At 40.4% G+C, this 20,368-nt stretch overlaps 1 protein-coding gene across 1 annotated transcript in view; it reads left to right on the top strand.

Annotated features, from left to right (window-relative positions):
- Positions 1-20,040, top strand: part of LOC138614252 (phospholipid phosphatase-related protein type 5-like) — a gene marked incomplete at its 5' end in the record, with an annotated part of 34,747 nt that extends 14,707 nt beyond the window's left edge. The window contains one exon of the mRNA XM_069687562.1: positions 12,584-20,040. Coding sequence (XP_069543663.1) covers positions 12,584-12,613 — 30 coding nt within the window. The remainder of the gene's footprint in view (positions 1-12,583) is intronic.
- Between the last annotated feature and the right edge of the window lie 328 nt (positions 20,041-20,368).

Here is a 20,368-nt window from a genome sequence, read left to right as displayed (position 1 = left end):
TACAATACAACACAACGCAGCGCAATACAACGCAACGCAACACAACACAATACAATACAATACAACACAGTACAATACAACGCAACGCAACGCAGCGCAACGCAGCGCAACGCAACACAACACAACACAATACAATACAATACAACACAGTACAATACAACGCAACGCAGCGCAACGCAACGCAACAATACAACACAGTACAACACAACAACGCAACACAACACAATACAACACAGCACAATACAACACAACACAACGCAAATGCAACGCAACGCAACACAACACAATACAATACAATACAACACAGTACAATACAACGCAACGCAGCGCAACGCAGCGCAATGCAACGCAACGCAACACAACACAATACAATACAATACAACACAGTACAATACAACGCAGCGCAACGCAACACAACACAATACAACACAGCACAATACAACACAACACAACACAGCGCAATGCAACGCAACGCAACACAACACAATACAATACAATACAACACAGTACAATACAACGCAACGCAGCGCAACGCAGCGCAATGCAACGCAACGCAACACAACACAATACAATACAATACAACACAGTACAATACAACGCAGCGCAACGCAGCGCAACGCAACACAACACAATACAATACAACACAGTACAATACAACGCAACGCAACGCAGCGCAACGCAACAACACAACACAATACAACACAGCACAATACAACACAACACAACACAGCGCAATGCAATGCAACGCAACACAACACAATACAATACAATACAACACAGTACAATACAACGCAACGCAGCGCAACGCAACGCAACGCAACACAATACAACACAGCACAACACAACACAACACAGCACAATACAACACAACACAACACAGTACAATACAACGCAACGCAGCGCAACGCAGCGCAACGCAACGCAGCGCAACGCAACACAACACAATACAATACAATACAATACAACACAGTACAATACAACGCAACGCAGCGCAACGCAACGCAACGCAATGCAACACAACACAATACAACACAGCACAATACAACACAACACAGCACAATACAACACAACACAACACAACACAACACAATACAATACAACACAGTACAATACAACGCAACGCAGCGCAACGCAGCGCAATGCAACGCAACGCAACACAACACAATACAATACAATACAACACAGTACAATACAACGCAGCGCAACGCAGCGCAACGCAACACAACACAATACAATACAACACAGTACAATACAACGCAACGCAGCGCAACGCAACGCAACACAACACAATACAACACAGCACAATACAACACAACACAGCGCAATGCAACGCAACGCAACACAACACAATACAATACAATACAACACAGTACAATACAACGCAACGCAGCGCAACGCAGCGCAATGCAACGCAACGCAACACAACACAATACAATACAATACAACACAGTACAATACAACGCAGCGCAACGCAGCGCAACGCAACACAACACAATACAATACAACACAGTACAATACAACGCAACGCAACGCAGCGCAACGCAACGCAACACAACACAATACAACACAGCACAATACAACACAACACAACACAGCGCAATGCAATGCAACGCAACACAACACAATACAATACAATACAACACAGTACAATACAACGCAACGCAGCGCAACGCAACGCAACGCAACACAATACAACACAGCACAACACAACACAACACAGCACAATACAACACAACACAACACAGTACAATACAACGCAACGCAGCGCAACGCAGCGCAACGCAACGCAGCGCAGCGCAACGCAACACAACACAATACAATACAATACAATACAACACAGTACAATACAACGCAACGCAGCGCAACGCAACGCAACGCAATGCAACACAACACAATACAACACAGCACAATACAACACAACACAACACAGCACAATACAACACAACACAACACAACACAACACAATACAATACAACACAGTACAATACAACGCAACGCAGCGCAACGCAACGCAACGCAACGCAACGCAATACAACACAGCACAATACAACACAACACAACACAACACAGCACAATACAACGCAACGCAACGCAGCGCAACGCAACACAACACAATTCAATACAATACAACACAGTACAATACAACGCAACGCAACGCAGCGCAACGCAACGCAACACAACACAATACAACACAGCACAATACAACACAACACAACACAGCACAATACAACACAACACAACACAATACAACGCAGCGCAGCGCAGCGCAACGCAACGCAACACAACACAATTCAATACAATACAACACAGTACAATACAACGCAACGCAACGCAACGCAACACAACACAACACAATACAATACAACACAGTGCAATACAACGCAACGCAGCGCAACGCAACGCAACGCAACGCAGCGCAACGCAACGCAGCGCAACGCAACGCAGCGCAACGCAACGCAGCGCAACGCAACGCAACGCAGCGCAACGCAGCGCAACGCAACACAACACAATACAATACAACACAGCATAATACAACACAACACAACACAGCACAACACAACACAGCACAATGCAACGCAACGCAGCGCAACGCAACACAACACAACACAATACAATACAATACAATACAACACAATACAATGCAACGCAACACAATACAACCCAACGCAACACAACACAACACAACACAGCACAACACAATACAATACAACACAACACAATACAACACAACGCAACACAACACAATACAACCCAACGCAACACAACACAACACAACACAATACAATACAACACAATACAACACAACGCAACACAATACAACCCAACGCAACACAACACAACACAACACAACACAACACAACACAATACAATACAACACAACACAACACAATACAACGCAGCGCAGCGCAACGCAACGCAACACAACACAATACAATACAATACAACACAGTACAATACAACGCAACGCAGCGCAACGCAGCGCAACGCAACGCAACACAACACAATACAACACAGCACAATACAACACAACACAACACAACACAGCACAATACAACGCAACGCAACGCAGCGCAACGCAACGCAGCGCAACGCAACACAACACAATACAATACAATACAACACAGTACAATACAACGCAACGCAACGCAGCGCAACGCAACGCAACGCAACACAACACAATACAACACAATACAATACAATACAACACAGTACAATACAACACAACACAACGCAGCGCAACGCAACACAACACAATACAACACAGCACACAACACAATACAACGCAGCGCAGCGCAGCGCAACGCAACACAACACAATACAATACAATACAACACAGTGCAATACAACGCAACGCAACGCAGCGCAGCGCAGCGCAACGCAACGCAACGCAGCGCAACGCAGCGCAACGCAACACAACACAATACAATACAACACAGCATAATACAACACAACACAACACAACACAACACAACACAACACAATGCAACGCAACACAACACAACACAATACAATACAATACAATACAACACAATACAATGCAAAGCAACACAATACAACCCAACGCAACACAACACAACACAACACAGCACAACACAATACAATACAACACAACACAATACAACACAACGCAACACAACACAATACAACCCAACGCAACACAACACAACACAACACAATACAATACAACACAATACAACACAACGCAACACAATACAACCCAACGCAACACAACACAACACAACACAACACAACACAATACAATACAACACAACACAACACAACGCAACACAATACAACGCAACACAACACAACGCAACACAATACAACACAATACAATACAATACAACACAACACAATACAATACAACACAATACAACGCAACACAATACAACCCAACGCAACACAACACAACACAACACAACACAACACAACACAACACAACACAACACAACACAACACAACACAACCCAACCCAACACAACACAACACAACACAACACAACACAACACAACACAACACAACACAACACAACACAACACAATACAATACAACACAACGCAACACAATACAATACAATACAACACAACACAACGCAACGCAAGGGGAATTTTTTTTTAAATACAATGCAACACAACACAACGCAATGCAACACAACGCAACACAACTCAATACAACACAATACAACGCAACACAATAAAATGCAACACAACAATGCAACACAATGCAACACAACACAACGCAACACAACACATTATAATGCAACACAACGCAACACAACACAACACACCTGCACTCAGGACACACACCTCTTTGTGGCCTGGTTAAAGTGGGTCACCGGTTCATGCTGAGTGTCTCTGAGGAATAAATGTTGATTAATCTTAACAGATAACTTCTGTTATTCTGTTATGGATTCTAGAATCCATCCCGACGTAGAACTGGAGACGAATCAATCAACTTTAATTCTATGAGTGTGTTTGAACTCACCGACCAATCAGGATGCAGCCTCGCTGTCCAACCCCGCTGCTATAAAACTCTGATGCTCATCTCCTTTTGAAACTCAGCAACTCTACAGCGACGGAGACGGAGACCAGCTGGTCTTAGAGGACCACGCACGTTCTCACAGAACTGGAGTTATGTCCAGTAACTACTATTGCTGCGCCCTCTAACGGGCTTCACTATTGGCCGTTAGGGATGAATGTTCTCCCAGCTGGACCTGAACCAGACTAACCAGAACAGGCCGAGGAAGACAACTGTCTGGAGAAAACCTTCCATGCAACTGGATGACATCCTCAGCCTCGAGAGAGAAGTTAAAAACAGCTGCATACCTGCAGGATACAGCCTGCAGTGTGGATGTAGGGAACTGAGATGCAGCTGCACAGATTCCATCTACCGACACACGACTTGGGTTCAGATCGAGTCCCGAGGACGCTCGAGACACTGAGTCAGACGCCATATCTCTGAGATACGACTGTACAAACGTGGAGGAGGAGGACCTGGAGGCAGCCAGGCAGATCTCCTCCATCAAAACGCCGCTGGACAGTGCAGCCGAGGTCGCAGCACTCCTGGTGGAGCCTCCGATGGGAAAGTGGCCTCATAATTCAGCCGAATTTCCCAGTGAGCGATAAGCTCAACCAACACAGGCGCCCGCAGGCTGCACGCGTCACAGCGTCGGAAACTCTCTGAGCAGTTCACGTGAGTGGAAAGCTCGTTCGGGACGTAGAATTAATGAGGAGCCCCACTTTGACCCTGTCATCAGAAAACATCACACATGAAGGATGCACCGACATGACGCAGAGATCCGCCGCTCTCTGCTCTGAGGCAAGAGAAGGTAAAAGGCCCGTCTGGACCGACACCGTCACCAGGTGGCATCTCCTCCACACAGCACAACAATCAGCCGGTGGTTTCATCTCAAATATCCCTCTCTATCTTATTTTCACTGTTTTCTTTATCCTTTCTGGTGGACTAATGTATTCATCCTTTTCATAGTTGAGATGAGTAGACAAAAACAATTACTTATTATTTCCATAACACTTGATAAGATAACAATGGACTCACTGAAGTTTAGTAACAGCTGAGATCAGTGGCATTAGTAACCTGTAAACGTGTCCCTCTGTTTTACCCTGTGTAATTCATTCATGTGTTTTTCACATAAGCTTTCCACTCACTGGTTCCTCAACGTATTTATTTTTAACAATGTCAATGACAAATCACCAGGTGGCATCTCCTCCATCCTCGGGGGAGGAGAGTCGCTGGCCTTCAGGCTGCAGAGTGTTTTTCCTGCTCGCCACCAGTTTAGATAAAGCGCTGTCATATCAGTGCGTCTCTCCTTTTTTCTGCGAGCGTCACATTGAAGGTTATCGGAACATCGCAGGCCGTCAGAGATCCAAGATGGAGCTCCGCCCTAGTCAGGATCCCTGCAGCCGAACTCTGCCGGTGGAGAAACCTCACACAGCTGTTGAGATGAGCTACGACCGCAGTGTTGTCTGACCTCACCGTGACCTGGTTGTGGTGCCGCCGAAAAAATGATACCGAGCGTTCCACCGCACCCTGTCAGGGACACGACTAGAACACAGTGAAGGAGACTGGATGAGATCTAGTAGCTGCAACCACAGTCTTTGGGATTTATCTTGACATTGGTCCACACGGAGCCCGGTGAACCACTGCTGCATGTGCTGCATGTGCTGCATGTGCTGCATGTGCTGACTGCTGATGAGATCTAGTAGCTGCAACCACAGTGCTTGTGCTGCATGTGATTTGCTGCATGTGCTGCATGTGCTCCACACATGTGCCCGGCTGAACCACTGCTGCATGTGCTGCATGTGCTGCATGTGCTGCACGTGCTGCATGTGCTGAAGTTGTTTCATGTGCTGCAGGTGCTGCATATGCTGCAGCTGTTGCAGCTGTTGCATGTGCAGGATGCAGCGTAGAGTGAGCGGGTGGAGTTGAGATGCAACACTTCGTAGACGACATCTTGGACATCGGGTGACAGCGTTCGAGGACTGGTCTTATCTCCGGGGTGGCTGAGTGAGAAACGGGGTCTCAGGCTCTTTATGGCTCCCGGGTTGCACCGCAACGCTACCTCCTGATTGGTCAGTGAGACGTGAAGCCTCAAAGGGATTAACCAATAGCAAAGTCCATCAGAGCACATCATGAAATTATAATTAACTAAACATTAATCTCTCGTGAGTTCATCATGTTTGTTGCCTCTGAAATACATATTTTGATCTTTACTGTGCGTCGTGTGTAACGATGTCCTGATGTGCTTTGTGCTGCAGAGTTGAATCCACCATGATCATACTAAATATGCCGTAATTCATGATGATGTACTTCCCTTAATGCTTCAGTGAAAGACTTGGAACTCGTGTTACTTCCTGATGATTCATGAGGTATTCATGTATGAAGTAATGCTGATGTCATGCAGGAATTAATTCATGAACTCATAATAACTTCTGAACTCTTCATGAAGTTACCAACACACTGAATATTGTACTTTTATACATAAAATGCAAAACACTCAGTAAATCTTAGTTACTTGTCAGTATAACTGTGTTACCTGCTTTCTTGAGGCCGCTGGTACATGTGCTTCAACCGTTTCACCACAGGCAGTTAACAGCAGAACTAATTGAGAGTACATGTGCCAAACTGTTAACATTGGATGTTGGCGTTTGTTGCACCACACGCTGCTGCTGCAGGAGACGGATGATGAAGATGAAGAGTCGTTTTTTATTAAGGAGCGCCTACAGGCCTTCCTGCGCTGGCTGCAGGGTCTCAGCTGGTTCCAGCGTCTCACAAACAAAAGGCAATCAAACCGCTGAGTGGTTTGAAACGTGAGATATGTGGACACAAACGCTCTCCTCTTCTTCCACGTCTGTGTTCCACCGGTGAAACTCCTGGCTGATGATGTGCTGTAGGGGAAGTGAACACTTCAAGCATTCGTCAGCAGAACCTTGATGAGGTTTGCACACTGATTAAATAAATCAAACACACAACAACTCTCATCAGGGCTATATAATATTAAAATGGATATTTCTGCCTCTCTGTGATCTCAGTTATAAATTACAACATTAGATGATTTTTTCTTTCGGGACTTCTACTTTCTACCTCAACTCAAACTCAACATTAGATCAAGCTGCTTGTGGATGAAGTGAAGGATAGAAAGCACATATTGTTTGGTGGCTTCAGCAGTGGAAATTTATACCTGACATTTAAAAAGTGCTGCGATCTAAAGATGGAGGTGAAAATATAGAAGAACTGCTTCCCAGCTGAGGTTACGGCTGGAAACTCAAACGGTTTCTCTCCTGGTGAACATGAATGTTTGTTGTCTCTGGGTACCTGACAGTCGCACAGCAACTTTACATACAAAAACTAAATCCTACTTGGTGTTATTGAAATGATTTATGTTGTGTTCTGCATTTCTCTAATTCTTTATGATGTTATCTTGGATTCCCTCAACCCATGAGGATAATTTAATCAAATTAGCCAAATGTACGTGTTACTTGGGATATCGAATATTTGCTGAATGCTGGCTGGCGTGCAGGCAGCAGACAGTCTGACCTTCTCCTCCACCGGGCTGTGATGATGAGCTCAGTTCGTTCTGAGATGGATTATATCTTTTACCATTGATTGGTGCTCGTGGAACAGTCGGGGCTTTGAGAAAGTGGATCTATGAGAGGTATGAAGTGAACTTAAATGTGTGAGAGGCGTCATTTTCACATTTTATTTCTACAATCGGGCTTCAGTTCACCGCCATCTGAGTCTCCAAATGCTTTTAGTGGCAGACAGACTTTAATACCAAAAACAGCACAACAATCAGCCGGTGGTTTCATCTCAAATATCCCTCTCTATCTTATTTTCACTGTTTTCTTTATCCTTTCTGGTGGACTAATGTATTCATCCTTTTCATAGTTGAGATGAGTAGACAAAAACAATTACTTATTATTTCCATAACACTTGATAAGATAACAATGGACTCACTGAAGTTTAGTAACAGCTGAGATCAGTGGCATTAGTAACCTGTAAACGTGTCCCTCTGTTTTACCCTGTGTAATTCATTCATGTGTTTTTCACATAAGCTTTCCACTCACTGGTTCCTCAACGTATTTATTTTTAACAATGTCAATGACAAATTTACAACTTAGAAAGCCAGAAGAAGAACATGTGCACTCTGCTGGAAAATGTTGCCTTCAGCTGCTCTGGATAAACCCAGAGGAAAGGAAAGCAGTGGCAGAGTTGCAAATCAAAAGAGAACCGACAATTCAACAATTTACATATTCCCAGTTTGGTGTCTGTGCAAGATAAGAGAGAATAACCTGAAATACAATTTTCTACTGACAAATATTCATGAATTTTGAAAACACAAAACCAACAATTTCTTAAAAAGATGACAAAAATATTTTGTCATGGTTGTTTAGAGTCAGTTGGCCGTCTGTTACGTTCTGAAAATGCTACGAGCAATGCATTTCTTAATCTGCCTCATACGCTTATGTACTCTTTCAAATCCCCTTTTTGTCTAAACATTTTTACAGACATCCTAAAGTATAAATAAAAGATGAAAATAAAAATGTTCAAAAGGCAAATCAAGGAAATCAGTCAAGCAGTAAATTAACCTGTCTTTTTTTTCTTTTATTTACCACAAAAATCAAATACATTTGTGAAAAAATTAATTAAATTGGGTAAATTCTTTTGAGAAATTAGGTGTCTTGTCATTTAACTAACCACAAATCTATTTAAATTTTGTAAATTGTTTTAAATTTAAAAGATTAATGCAATTTAGAAAACTGCGCACTGTCAGTGCAAGTTAACACATTATTAGTTTATATAGTTTATTGTAAGTTTATTCAACATCATTATGATTTACATGTGATTACACCGTTTCATGGCACAAAGGCCTTTTATGTTTTATAACCTTTTATAGACAGTAGAAGCTTTGTAAAGCGTTCAAACGTTGGAAACATTTTTGACACCAAAAAGGTGAAAATCATAATATTCAAACATAAACTCATGTTATTCAAATGATAATGAGCTGTTATCATAGACTGTATATTAAAAAACGGACTTAACTTCTGAGTCTGAAAAATGAGGCCAATGCAGAAGTGCCCTTAAAGCTGCAATTCCAGCGAGTGCCACTAGAGGTCGGCTCCAAAAAGCCTCCGGCTCCATAGACTCCCATTCAACTTCTGTCATCAAATCCAAAGTGAATAAAATGTGTCCATCAGTTATCTCGGTGTTGTTAGCTAAAGTCACTCCTTCTTCTTAGTTTTCTGGAGGTCCATCTGAAAATAATCCCTCATTCATTAGAAAAGAAGATTCAAGAAGACCTGTTTTTGGGGGCGTGTCTGTTTGATTGACAGGCCTGTGGTGCAGTCAGGTTACAGCTATCGGTGGGCGGGACGTAGTATCGTCAGGTTTCCAATCAGATCGGTCAGATCCACCGCTGGCTCCTCCCCCAGCTCGTCCAAATATGGTCACTTCCTGCTCCAAACCGCTCCGAACTAGCAAAGATGGTGACGGACAGAATCTGAACTGGAGGATTCATAACATTCACAAACCAACGATGACATCACTGATGGATGATGACATCACTGATGGATGATGGTTGGTTGTTATTCAATAGATCATGTCAACAACTTGTTTTTTTTAAAGTAAATTTGGCAAATTTTGGTTTTAGATGATACACTGAAGTATATTACATTTTCAAATATTTTATTTAAGTCTAATTTTATTTTATTTACAGAATACCACAAAATGTAGTGATTCCCAAAAATGTTTAGTAAAAACAGAATGCCATAATGTGCAAATCACATAAACCAATATTGAACTGAACAAAAAACATCAAATGCTGAAACTGAGAAATTTGATTGTTTCATGAAAAATGTGACAAAAACAGGAGACGGAAAATGAAGAGTTTTATAATTGCAGAAAAATAAATTGGCCTCTGTAGCTGTTGTAAATAAATGTATATGATGAATTTAAAGGTTAATTTTATTGATGTTGCTGTGTTTGTAGAGCTGGTTGTATGTTTTGGTGAGTACATTGTTGTCAAAGACAGAAATGGTGAACTGAGCTACAAAAAGAAAAAGACCCAAACAAGGTTTTTCACTGAACAAACAACGTTCACTGGTTAAAACATGGTCTCCACACGTGTTGGCTGGTATCCATGTGAGTCCACAGTGACCTCACCGGTTTGTGGATGAAGCCAATGAGACGACGGTTCAGCCAGAGAACTCAGCATGTGTGTCCAAGTGCTTTTCCTTCTTTGTGTGAAATCTCAGATTTTGAAAATACAGGATAATGGTGGTGTGTTTATTTTCACTCTATCCTGCAGAGATTTTTTAAATTTCTGTTTCTCTAATAAGAAACAAATGGAACAGCAGAAAGTAGAACATACACAGGTCTTATCTGAATCTGATGTTTCAATTCCCAGCTTCCTGCTGAGAGAGCCGACAAAGAGCACAATATCTCACACTCTCAACTCGGCTGCAGCAGGCTCGGTGGAAAATTGCCTGCTCTAAAAATAGCACAGCCTTTAATGCCTGGAAGCTAACAAAGCCACAGTGAACAAAATACCCGGTTGGGAAGCAGCAGAAATGAAGCCCCCGCTTTATTAGTTATGTCTTCTTCTTTGGTGGAAAGACGTAACTTCAAGTCTTTAAAGCAGGAAAACACCACGGAGTCATACAGTTTATCATCACTGGCTAAGTGGAGATGAGAGAAATGAGTAAAACACGCTAAGAGTTTACACATTACCTGTTGGCTTCTGGAAAAACACCACAAACACACTCGCTCATTTTGAATGGTGAGTTATTTGTTTCTTTATTGGGAGACGTTTCCTCCGATGTACAAATACAAACTCCACCAGATATAAAAGCTCCACATTCACAGTACAGCATCTCCTAATCTGTAGGAAAGACTCACTTATTCTGAACTGTAGTTCCTAAAAATATGAAGCGTACACAACCTCCACCTGGACTTTTTGTATTTGAAGCTTTAACAGTTTGTTTAAGTGATGAGAACGGATGGCGTGCTGTCGGGCTTTGCTGTTATAGAGGTCATTTAACTTCAACGGAAATTCTAGTTTTTCCAGCTGATTTATTTCCCGTTAATACGTTGGTAGCAACCTTAAGTGCACCTCGTCTGTTCCACAGACAAAGACTTGTTCTTAACCGTGTAAGTCAAGGAAAGCTTTTTAGACGTCGAACAAATGTCCAAACAAACAGGATTCTTACATGAATCGTTTCAAACGTTTTGAGTTTGACCTGAAAGTAAATGTGCTAAAAGTAGAACTCCAGAAGAGCCGAGACGGCCAAACATCTACATACAAGTAAACTTCTGCAAGTCAAGTCTTCTCAGATCTCTAAAAGTGAGTTAAAAAATAGAACAAGCAGGAGAAGCACGCTATGCATACCTTCGGGGAACATGTCACACTGAAATGTTTCAGAATTTTCCTTTAAACTTTCTCATTAAAAACTTTATGGATGTGGCTTAGTTTTATTCTGCTGTGGGAATCACCTGAGATGATTCTTTTATTTTGAGTTTTGCCTCACAAATTTGTTTGTGGCTGAACTGAAGAAGTCATGTGACTCTAGAAGAAATAAAATGTGTTTTGGCTTACGAGGCCTGACGTAAGCAATATTACAGGAGAGGGTGTGATTTAACTTGACTGCATCACTGTGCCGCCTATAATGACGTTAAAACACCCTCCAGTGTAATATTGTGATTATACAACAAGTTACCATCTAAATAAAACATGTCATCATAATGTGTTCATATTGTGGAGAAATTCACTCTAAAATATAACAAGTAGAAACTACATTATATTAATATTATAGGAAATTCAATTCTAATTCTATATTCCCATCGAGAAGGTGGAGTGATATTTCCAGTGATGAGCAGGGTGTGTTGTCGTGGTGATTTGTTCCAAACGTTCAGTTGACCAATCAGATCTCTGGGGCGGAGCTACTTGTTGTATAATGGAATTTCATAAAACCTCTTCCTGAGAGTTTAAAATTAATAGTAGGCCAAAATGAAACTCATCTGTTGGCCTGTTCCTGATTTTTCCTTTGTGCTCTTTTACCTCTCACAGAATCACATCGCCTTCGCGGAGGTCACATGACGTGGAGTCCGCCGTGTGGCAGACCCATTGGACGTCCACCTTCTTCACTGTCCAGTCCAATTAACCGAAGCGCAGCACTAAAAGCGTTGTGTGTGTCCGGTCTGCGGTATGTTGTTCTATGTTGTCTTTATCGGGCCTCTGTTATCGTTCACAGCTTCTTGTATTCAAGGGAAAAAAATAAAGGAGGAGTCGGTAACATAGTGGGACTGGTTGCTTCTGCTTTCTCCATCTATGCACCTATTCTGAGTTCTGGTCAGATTCTCGCCTCCTGAATGAAGCTTTGCTGTAAAGCAAAGCCCAGATCAGACTAGTGGGAGACCAGAAGAACCAGAAGAAGGAATAAAGAACTGGATGCACCATCTCAAACCTGCGTGGTTCAAACATTATGTTATTGTGTGTGAACACTGTTGTTCCAATAAGATGGCTCTTAGTGAAACTATCCGGTCTATGTCCAAACCTTCTCTTGTTATGTTGTTGTTCTTTACAGATTTCTGATTTTGTTATTCCTGTTATCATGTCACCTTTACAACATGGAGAGCACTGCTGTGAACACCACAATGAGACTGACTGCTGAGCTCAGATTTCATTCAAATCAATCGAGCGGAAATTTTGGACTTGAAAGATAAAACTAAAAACCTAAACATGAAAGCCATTCTTTTAATTTCCAGATTGAAGAGAGCTCCACAGATCTCTTCATTCTGGGTTGAGACGCCACCATATTTTTATTTTATTAAGATGCTCACTGTGTGAAATTAGATCACAATTAGTCTTAACCTTTTTTGCTGTGACTCGTCCAAGAGACATGACAATCACAAAGACCTGACAGTCGTAGCTTGTAGTTTTTCGTGACCGGCGTGATGTCAGCTGGAAGTAGATGTCAGGGACCAGCTTCCAGAAACAGAGGCTGTAAATGATGGTGTGGAGATAACTGCTGGTCTTGTGTTTAGAAAAGCCTGAAATAGAAAAAGACCCTTCTGTCACACCAAGAGAACAGTTTGGCTTGTTTGTAGATCATCTTCCACTTTTCCATGTTTACAGTTCTGTTCTACAGAACGCTGAGCTCTTATTGGTCAACACGTTGTGGAGGGCGAAATATTATTTTTGTCAGAATAACGTAAAGTGTCCAAGATGCAGCAACAGTTGTTGTCCGAAATGAGACATGACGTGAGATAAGCCCATCAGGTGTCAGACGTGTTTGCGGGTGAGCCCTTTAAAGGAAACTTTGATCATCCCAATACTGTGACTAACTGATGAAGTCGTCATTGGTGGAGCGTGAAAGCACTTGTTTCAAATTAAGAGCTGTAGTGTTTTTGTACATGTAGAAAAGAAACGGTGAGACGAGCATACAGTCTGTGAAACCCAAAATAATGCAGTTTGCTTAATTTCTGTCTTTTCATATAATCTTGGAAAAGCTAAAACATTATTCGTAAAGGTCAGTGATTTACAGCCAGAAACGGAGATTTAAATTGTATGTGATTATTAGACAGCCAGCGTTATGTTTACTTTTCTTATCTCACATCTGATGCTTTCTATTTTGTCAGATCAGTCTACAGGGAATTTAGAAAATTTCAAGTTAAAACTTTCCTTCCTCTCTTCTCAGTGTTTCCTCAGGATGTTTTTACATCATCGGCAAGACTACAAGTTTTGTTGTTGCACTATTTTTTTCTCTTAAACTTCTTTCATGCAGATCAGTGTAACATTATATTCACAAAGAATTTGTTGGTACCCTTCCAGAAAAAAAAGAAGCTCCAAACTGACAAAATAATTAACCTCTGTCTGTTTAGTGTCAATAAAAATCTGATTTAGATTTTCGATTCAACAGAACTTCAGAACAGTCCGGTTTGGTTCTTTGGTGATTTCAGAAAAGTGTTTTAGATCATTATCCTGTGGGAGGACGATGGCCTGTGACCGAGACGGAGCTTTCTGACACTGGGCAGCACGTTTCACTGCAGTTCTGACAGTTCTGACATTTCCTCGTGCTCTGTGTCGTCTCCCAGCAACAGATGGTGTGATCAGACACTGATGAACTGTAAAGTTCAGCCTGTATCTCTTTGGAAGTTTGTCTTGGTTATTTTTTATTACCATTTGCATTATCCTGCTACCACAGACTGTTTATAAAATTGTTTGTAGCTTCCAGGTCTGAAAAATGAGGCCAATACAGAAGAGCCTTAAAATGCAATACCACCGAGTGCCACTAGAATAATAATCCCTCGTTCATTAGAAAAGAAGATTCAAGAAGACCTGTTTTGGGGGCGTGTCTGTTTGATTGACAGGCCTGTGGTGCAGTCAGGTTACAGCTATCGGTGGGCGGGACATAGTATCTTCAGGTTTCCGATCAGATCGGTCAGATCCACCGCTGGCTCCTCCCCCAGCTCATCCAAATATGGTCACTTCCTGCTCCAAACCGCTCCGAACTAGAAAGATGCCGACTGCCAATATCCGTTACTTGATGTTTCATAATGCCGTTCACAAACCAACGGGTGACGTCACTGATGATTGCTGATTGGTTTAAACTTAATCTGGGGTCGAGCTTCCTCTTGCGGTCGCGTCCATGGAGGTTGGCTCGTGGCTACAGTCCAGTGGACCATCAACTTCTTAATATTAGCAGCAGTGATCATAGGAACTCTCTTCTTTTCATCCTTTTCTCTATCTATTCATTGTTGAATATTTTTGTAAAAATAATATTTTATCTTTTTTTTTTTTAATTTATTTTGTTTTACTTTGTTACATACCAAAGAAATACTAATAATCATGAGCAAATTGCATTTAATTTGATCACCTTTCAATGAGCTGTAAAGGGTACCAACAAATGTATCCATGACTGTGACCATTAAAGTTCCCTGTTATATTATTGGTATGTTAGAACAACAATTACAATTTGGAGAGTTGTTTTCAACTTCCTGCAAAACCATTTTTGGGTGAAATTCTCACCTTTAATGGAGCATTCTATCGTTTTAGGATGTCTTCTTGTTCGCTGATCCAGTTTAGCTGGGCTTAATACAAAATCGGGAAGCATTTTTTTCTTATGTTTAGATAAATAAATCAAATCTGCAATTATCAATATTTTTGATATTATTGAACGAAAGCACTCTGTGAGGTGAAAGGTTTACTTGTATTTCTAGAAGTCACAAAGAATTACCATCTAATTCCGCAGTGCTGTTTAGCCTGTTAGCCTCTTTTAGCTCCTTTAGTTAGTTTGAAAAGTCGAACTGTTATCAACCCCTTGCAGAAGGCTCTTTTAGGAGAGTACCTACCCAAGTACATGACTATTGTCTATTACCATTATGTCTTAGTCAAACCGAATTTTTTTCAATACTTTCTGCTGCCCCAAAAGTAATTCCAGAATCTTCGTAGAACCATCTCCTACAAAGATGGAAACCCAGAAATACTGCAGTATAGCTCATTATGCATGACATACAGTACATGTACAATGCAGTGCTGTTCAAAGGTTGTAGGCACTAACTAAAGGATGCTTCAAAAATAATTAAGCTATGAATAGTTAACTTAATACAATGTACAGTCGAGAAAAATCCCAAATCAATGTTGTCTTGGTAAACTGTCCACATTCTCAGTGTCTTCGGTCTCTTTGTGTAATCTCAGGACTGACTGTGATCATTGCTGTGTTTCATACTGTAGCGGCTGAAGATCTGTCTATTTGAAATCTATATGGCTGTATGTGTGGGCTTGTTGTCATGCTTTACAATGAGTTTGGAACCAATCAGACAACACATCTCACTGTTGCACTGATTGGAATAATTCATGCAAGTTCATACAATCTCTGCAGTATTTGTGGGAGTTTGCAATTTTGAAAGTTTCCCTGATTTCTCTGCATTAAAAGTTCTCAAGAGAACCTCTCCGGAGGGCTGTTTCACAAAACCTGGATAAGGGATTAAACCGGGTCTCAGTTACCCCGGCTGAGTTTTGGTTGAGTTTAATTAATTCTGGTGCCTTTCAGTCAGCAGTCACTCGGATCTCAAACCAATTTCTTAAAGTTATTCCATGTTCCAATGGAATTTGGCCATTTTGCTTTAAAATAAGCATTAAAATAAGTCCATGTTTATGAAGACTGATGATTATGATATTATTTAAGGTTTGTTTGTGTGTAAGTCAGCGATGAGAACAATATATAAAGCATATGGAAACACGTGTTTCTCCCTTAACAATCGCACTTTTCACAATAAGTGTTAGCATGAGTGGTCCCATGATTCAGCACCGCCGAGCACGAAGCCGTCACAGTTAATCTGAACTGGGATAAAAAAAAATGTTCAAGTGGCATCTTCACTTCATGCAGCAGGAGATGCTATAAATCTGGGCAAAGCCACTATTTACAGCTCCATTAAGGTATATTTTATTCTCCCCAATACATAAAGGAGCACTTTTACAAAATTGACTCTGTAATCCTGGATTTCTTAATTCTGCTTTTGTAAATCAGCCCCTGAGGACATTATGGCACAAACAAACAAAACGTATTTTATCAAGAAAAATATCTAATTTACAGTCGCAAAGCCCTTCAACTTCTCCCAATACCCAGAGTCAGTGGACTCAATAAACAGGAAGTGACAGGATTTATGGAAAATGTGGTCTAATCATGAGAATTAGGCTTCCAATCACCAAACTTCCCACTGTCAGTTCAGTCAGTAATTATCTGAGTTTATACACCTCTCCAATTGTAAGAGACGGCCCTTGGTTTTTGTGCATATGTGTTGAATTGTTATTATTTAAAAATAATTTGATGGACTCATTCATACAGAAGATGTAGCCTATATATTCTGTTTTGCGTCACATTGTGTTTTGCAAACTTTTGTCACTTTTATGACAGAATCTTTTATTTTACTTTGAGCCAATTATTCCTTAAAATCAGAAAAAAATATTAAAATATGTGAATTCAAATATTTGTGTTTTGTCTGTGATGGGCAATATACGTATTACAATCGTGATAATATATGTTTTTTTTTTTTATAAGGGCATTAGTTTAAAAAAACTGCAGTGTTTTTTCCTCAGCTTGCAATTTTGGCAATTCCTCACAACTTTCGAGAAAAAATGCTGCAAAATCTTTAATTGCAACAATCAAACTGAACAGTTTTGCACAGAACTGTCTGTGTACAGTTTATATAATTGTGTAAATACGGTGGATTCAGAAAGTATTTAGACCCCTTCACTGCATTTTGTTGGACAAATGGATAAAATTGTCATTTTCCCCCAAAATCTGCACCCAAAAATGCCATCACGTCATTGTAAATAAGAATATGTTCTTAATTTCTTGCCTGGTAAAATAAAGGCTAAATAAAGTAGGAAACGCTTAACGTTTTTTTTGGCAAATTAATTGAAAATCTGAAATCTCTAATTTATAAAAGTACTCAGACCTCAAATTGTAGTTGCCTCTTTGTCAGGAATTACTTGTTTAAGTGTTCATCATTAGGTCTTTGCAAACTTTGCGTACCTGGATATGGAGAGCTTGTCGCATTGTTCTTGGTATAACCTCTAATCCTCTAATCCTCTAATCCGCCGTCAATTTGGATGCGAAGCGTCTGGTAGCTTCTATCTTCAGCAGCTCTTTAACATGTTCTTCATGGGGTTACATGCTGTGTTTAAATGGAACTCAGGAACTCTTGGTTACAACATGGGAAGTCAAGTGCAATGTATGTTTGGCGTTGAAGTGGTTAAATCATAAAAACACCGTTGCCAGGCAACAGCAACATGGACTGGTAAAGTTTTCAATCAAGGAAAATTTAAGCAAACAGGATGAACGAGAGACTTCTAAAAACATGTTTTCACTTTGTCATTATTGGTTATTGAGTTTAAACTGAGGGGCAAAAATAGCAATTTTATCCATTTAGAATGAAATCTGCAACACAGTAAAGTGTGTGAGAGCTGAATGGGTTTGAATACTTTCTGAATCCACTGGGTCTTAATAATAGTGCTGAGGCAGGACGCTCTGTTGGCTATTATTCCCATCTCTCCCTACCTCTTAGTTCCTGTTGCCGGTCCCTATTGTGTCCATCTAATAAAGAAAATGTCCTTAAAATTTGTGAATAACAAAATATGGACATTGTTGTAAATGATTCTTCAGCCAAAAACAGATGTTTTCGAATGTAATGGTCGTCCCCTAAACGGACATAAAAACAAAACACTTGCTCCCACTTTTTATGCGTTGATGTAAAAGATTTAAGACTTCTTCTATGCACACAAAAGATTTATTTCTCTCAAATTTTGTTCACAAATTTGTGAAAATCCATTTTATCTTGGTGACGGAGAGGTGATCGCTAATTCATCCACCTGACAGGTGTGGCACGTCAAGATTAAACAGCATGATTATTGCACAGCTGTTCTTTGGACTAGTGATTTACGTTCATTCATGAAGGTGTTTCTGGTGAGCGGTTAGCTCAGTAGTTGGTGGAGAGGCAAAGTTAGCAATTTACTGATGTGTGTAGTAGAGTGGATCGATTGTTTTTTTTCCCTAAAGAGTTGGTGGTGACCAAAGCAGAGATTAAAGGAGACTAAAGATTCAGGTGAACACAAATCAAAACGACAGTGAAGCTCAGTGTCTTCTGTATCGTGTCCCAGTTAAAGTGCCATCCAGCCCTTGTTTGTATTGTAAATTATTCCCCTTTGTAGCAATAACATGTTGAGCTTTCTTTCACATCAGGGGAGGAGATATGAACACGTTGGTGGTAGAATTCATTCGCCCCTTCAAATCTCTATTTTTGTAATTACTGATGACTCATCAATAGAGTCCAGACAGGATCACACACTTTAAAAAAAAAAAACCCGCTGTAACTCCTCTCATTGCAAATGAAATGGCCTCACGAATAAACATCCACCAAAATATTCAGGACTCGAAAAAATAAAGTTTGGGGAAAAAAATGTAAAAATGCAAAAGTTGAAAATATATATATTATATACATATATATATATATATATATATTTCCTTTGGGTCATTCTTCATCACTGCTATGTGCTATTTTTCAAAAACTTTGTGTGAGTGTTCGCGATAGATGTTTCTTTTATTCCTCTGATAATTCATATCGCTTCTTCATGTCATTACAGTAAAATTAATTATGTTTCATGTTATTGTTGAGAATTAGTTAAATTTTTTACATTCTGTTTGGTGAAAACTAACATTCATGTTTGATATGTTCATATTGAAGTTCCTTGTGTATTCCAAATATTTGAGTGATATTCCTGAGATATACAGTAGGTGACAAACTTACACACTTCTTTCTCACTGTTGTGAGTTTTCTTTCTTGCTTCTGGTGGTCTGTTTTGTATGGATGTGTTTCCTCCTCTTCTGACCCAGTTCTTCTTTTATATTATTCATATTTCTTTATGAAATTAACTTTCATTCCAACTTGTGTTCAAATTGTGACCTTTTACACTGTAGAAAATAATAAATTTGCAGCATTTGAATAAAGGAAAGATTTGCAGGACCTTTGTCTCTTTTTCTGTTTGGAAAGCAAAGGAACATGAATTACACGGATCTGTACTTTTAGATTTACAGTGACTGAGTCAAAACAGCCACTCTTGAGACTCTTAAGTCTTTCGATACTTTAAAATATTAAAAGACTATTTAAATGAAGATTTTTCAAACCTCCACAGCTTAAGTTTTGAAGGGCAATTTTTGGAATATTTTGTTTCCAACTATTCTTAATTCCAGTCCTTCACTATGCAACTCAATGTGTTGCTTCCTAGAATCCACAGTAATAACCAAAAAATTCAAAGCAGGTCAGTCATAATATTCTAAATTCAAATGGAGGT

The sequence above is a fragment of the Brachyistius frenatus genome, unplaced genomic scaffold, assembly GCF_029030835.1.
Source record: "Brachyistius frenatus isolate BFR_SWC_R1_liver_20210118 unplaced genomic scaffold, ASM2903083v1 Contig_474, whole genome shotgun sequence".
Classification (NCBI taxonomy): Eukaryota; Metazoa; Chordata; class Actinopteri; family Embiotocidae; genus Brachyistius; species Brachyistius frenatus.
This window is presented reverse-complemented; position numbering and strand designations above follow the sequence as displayed.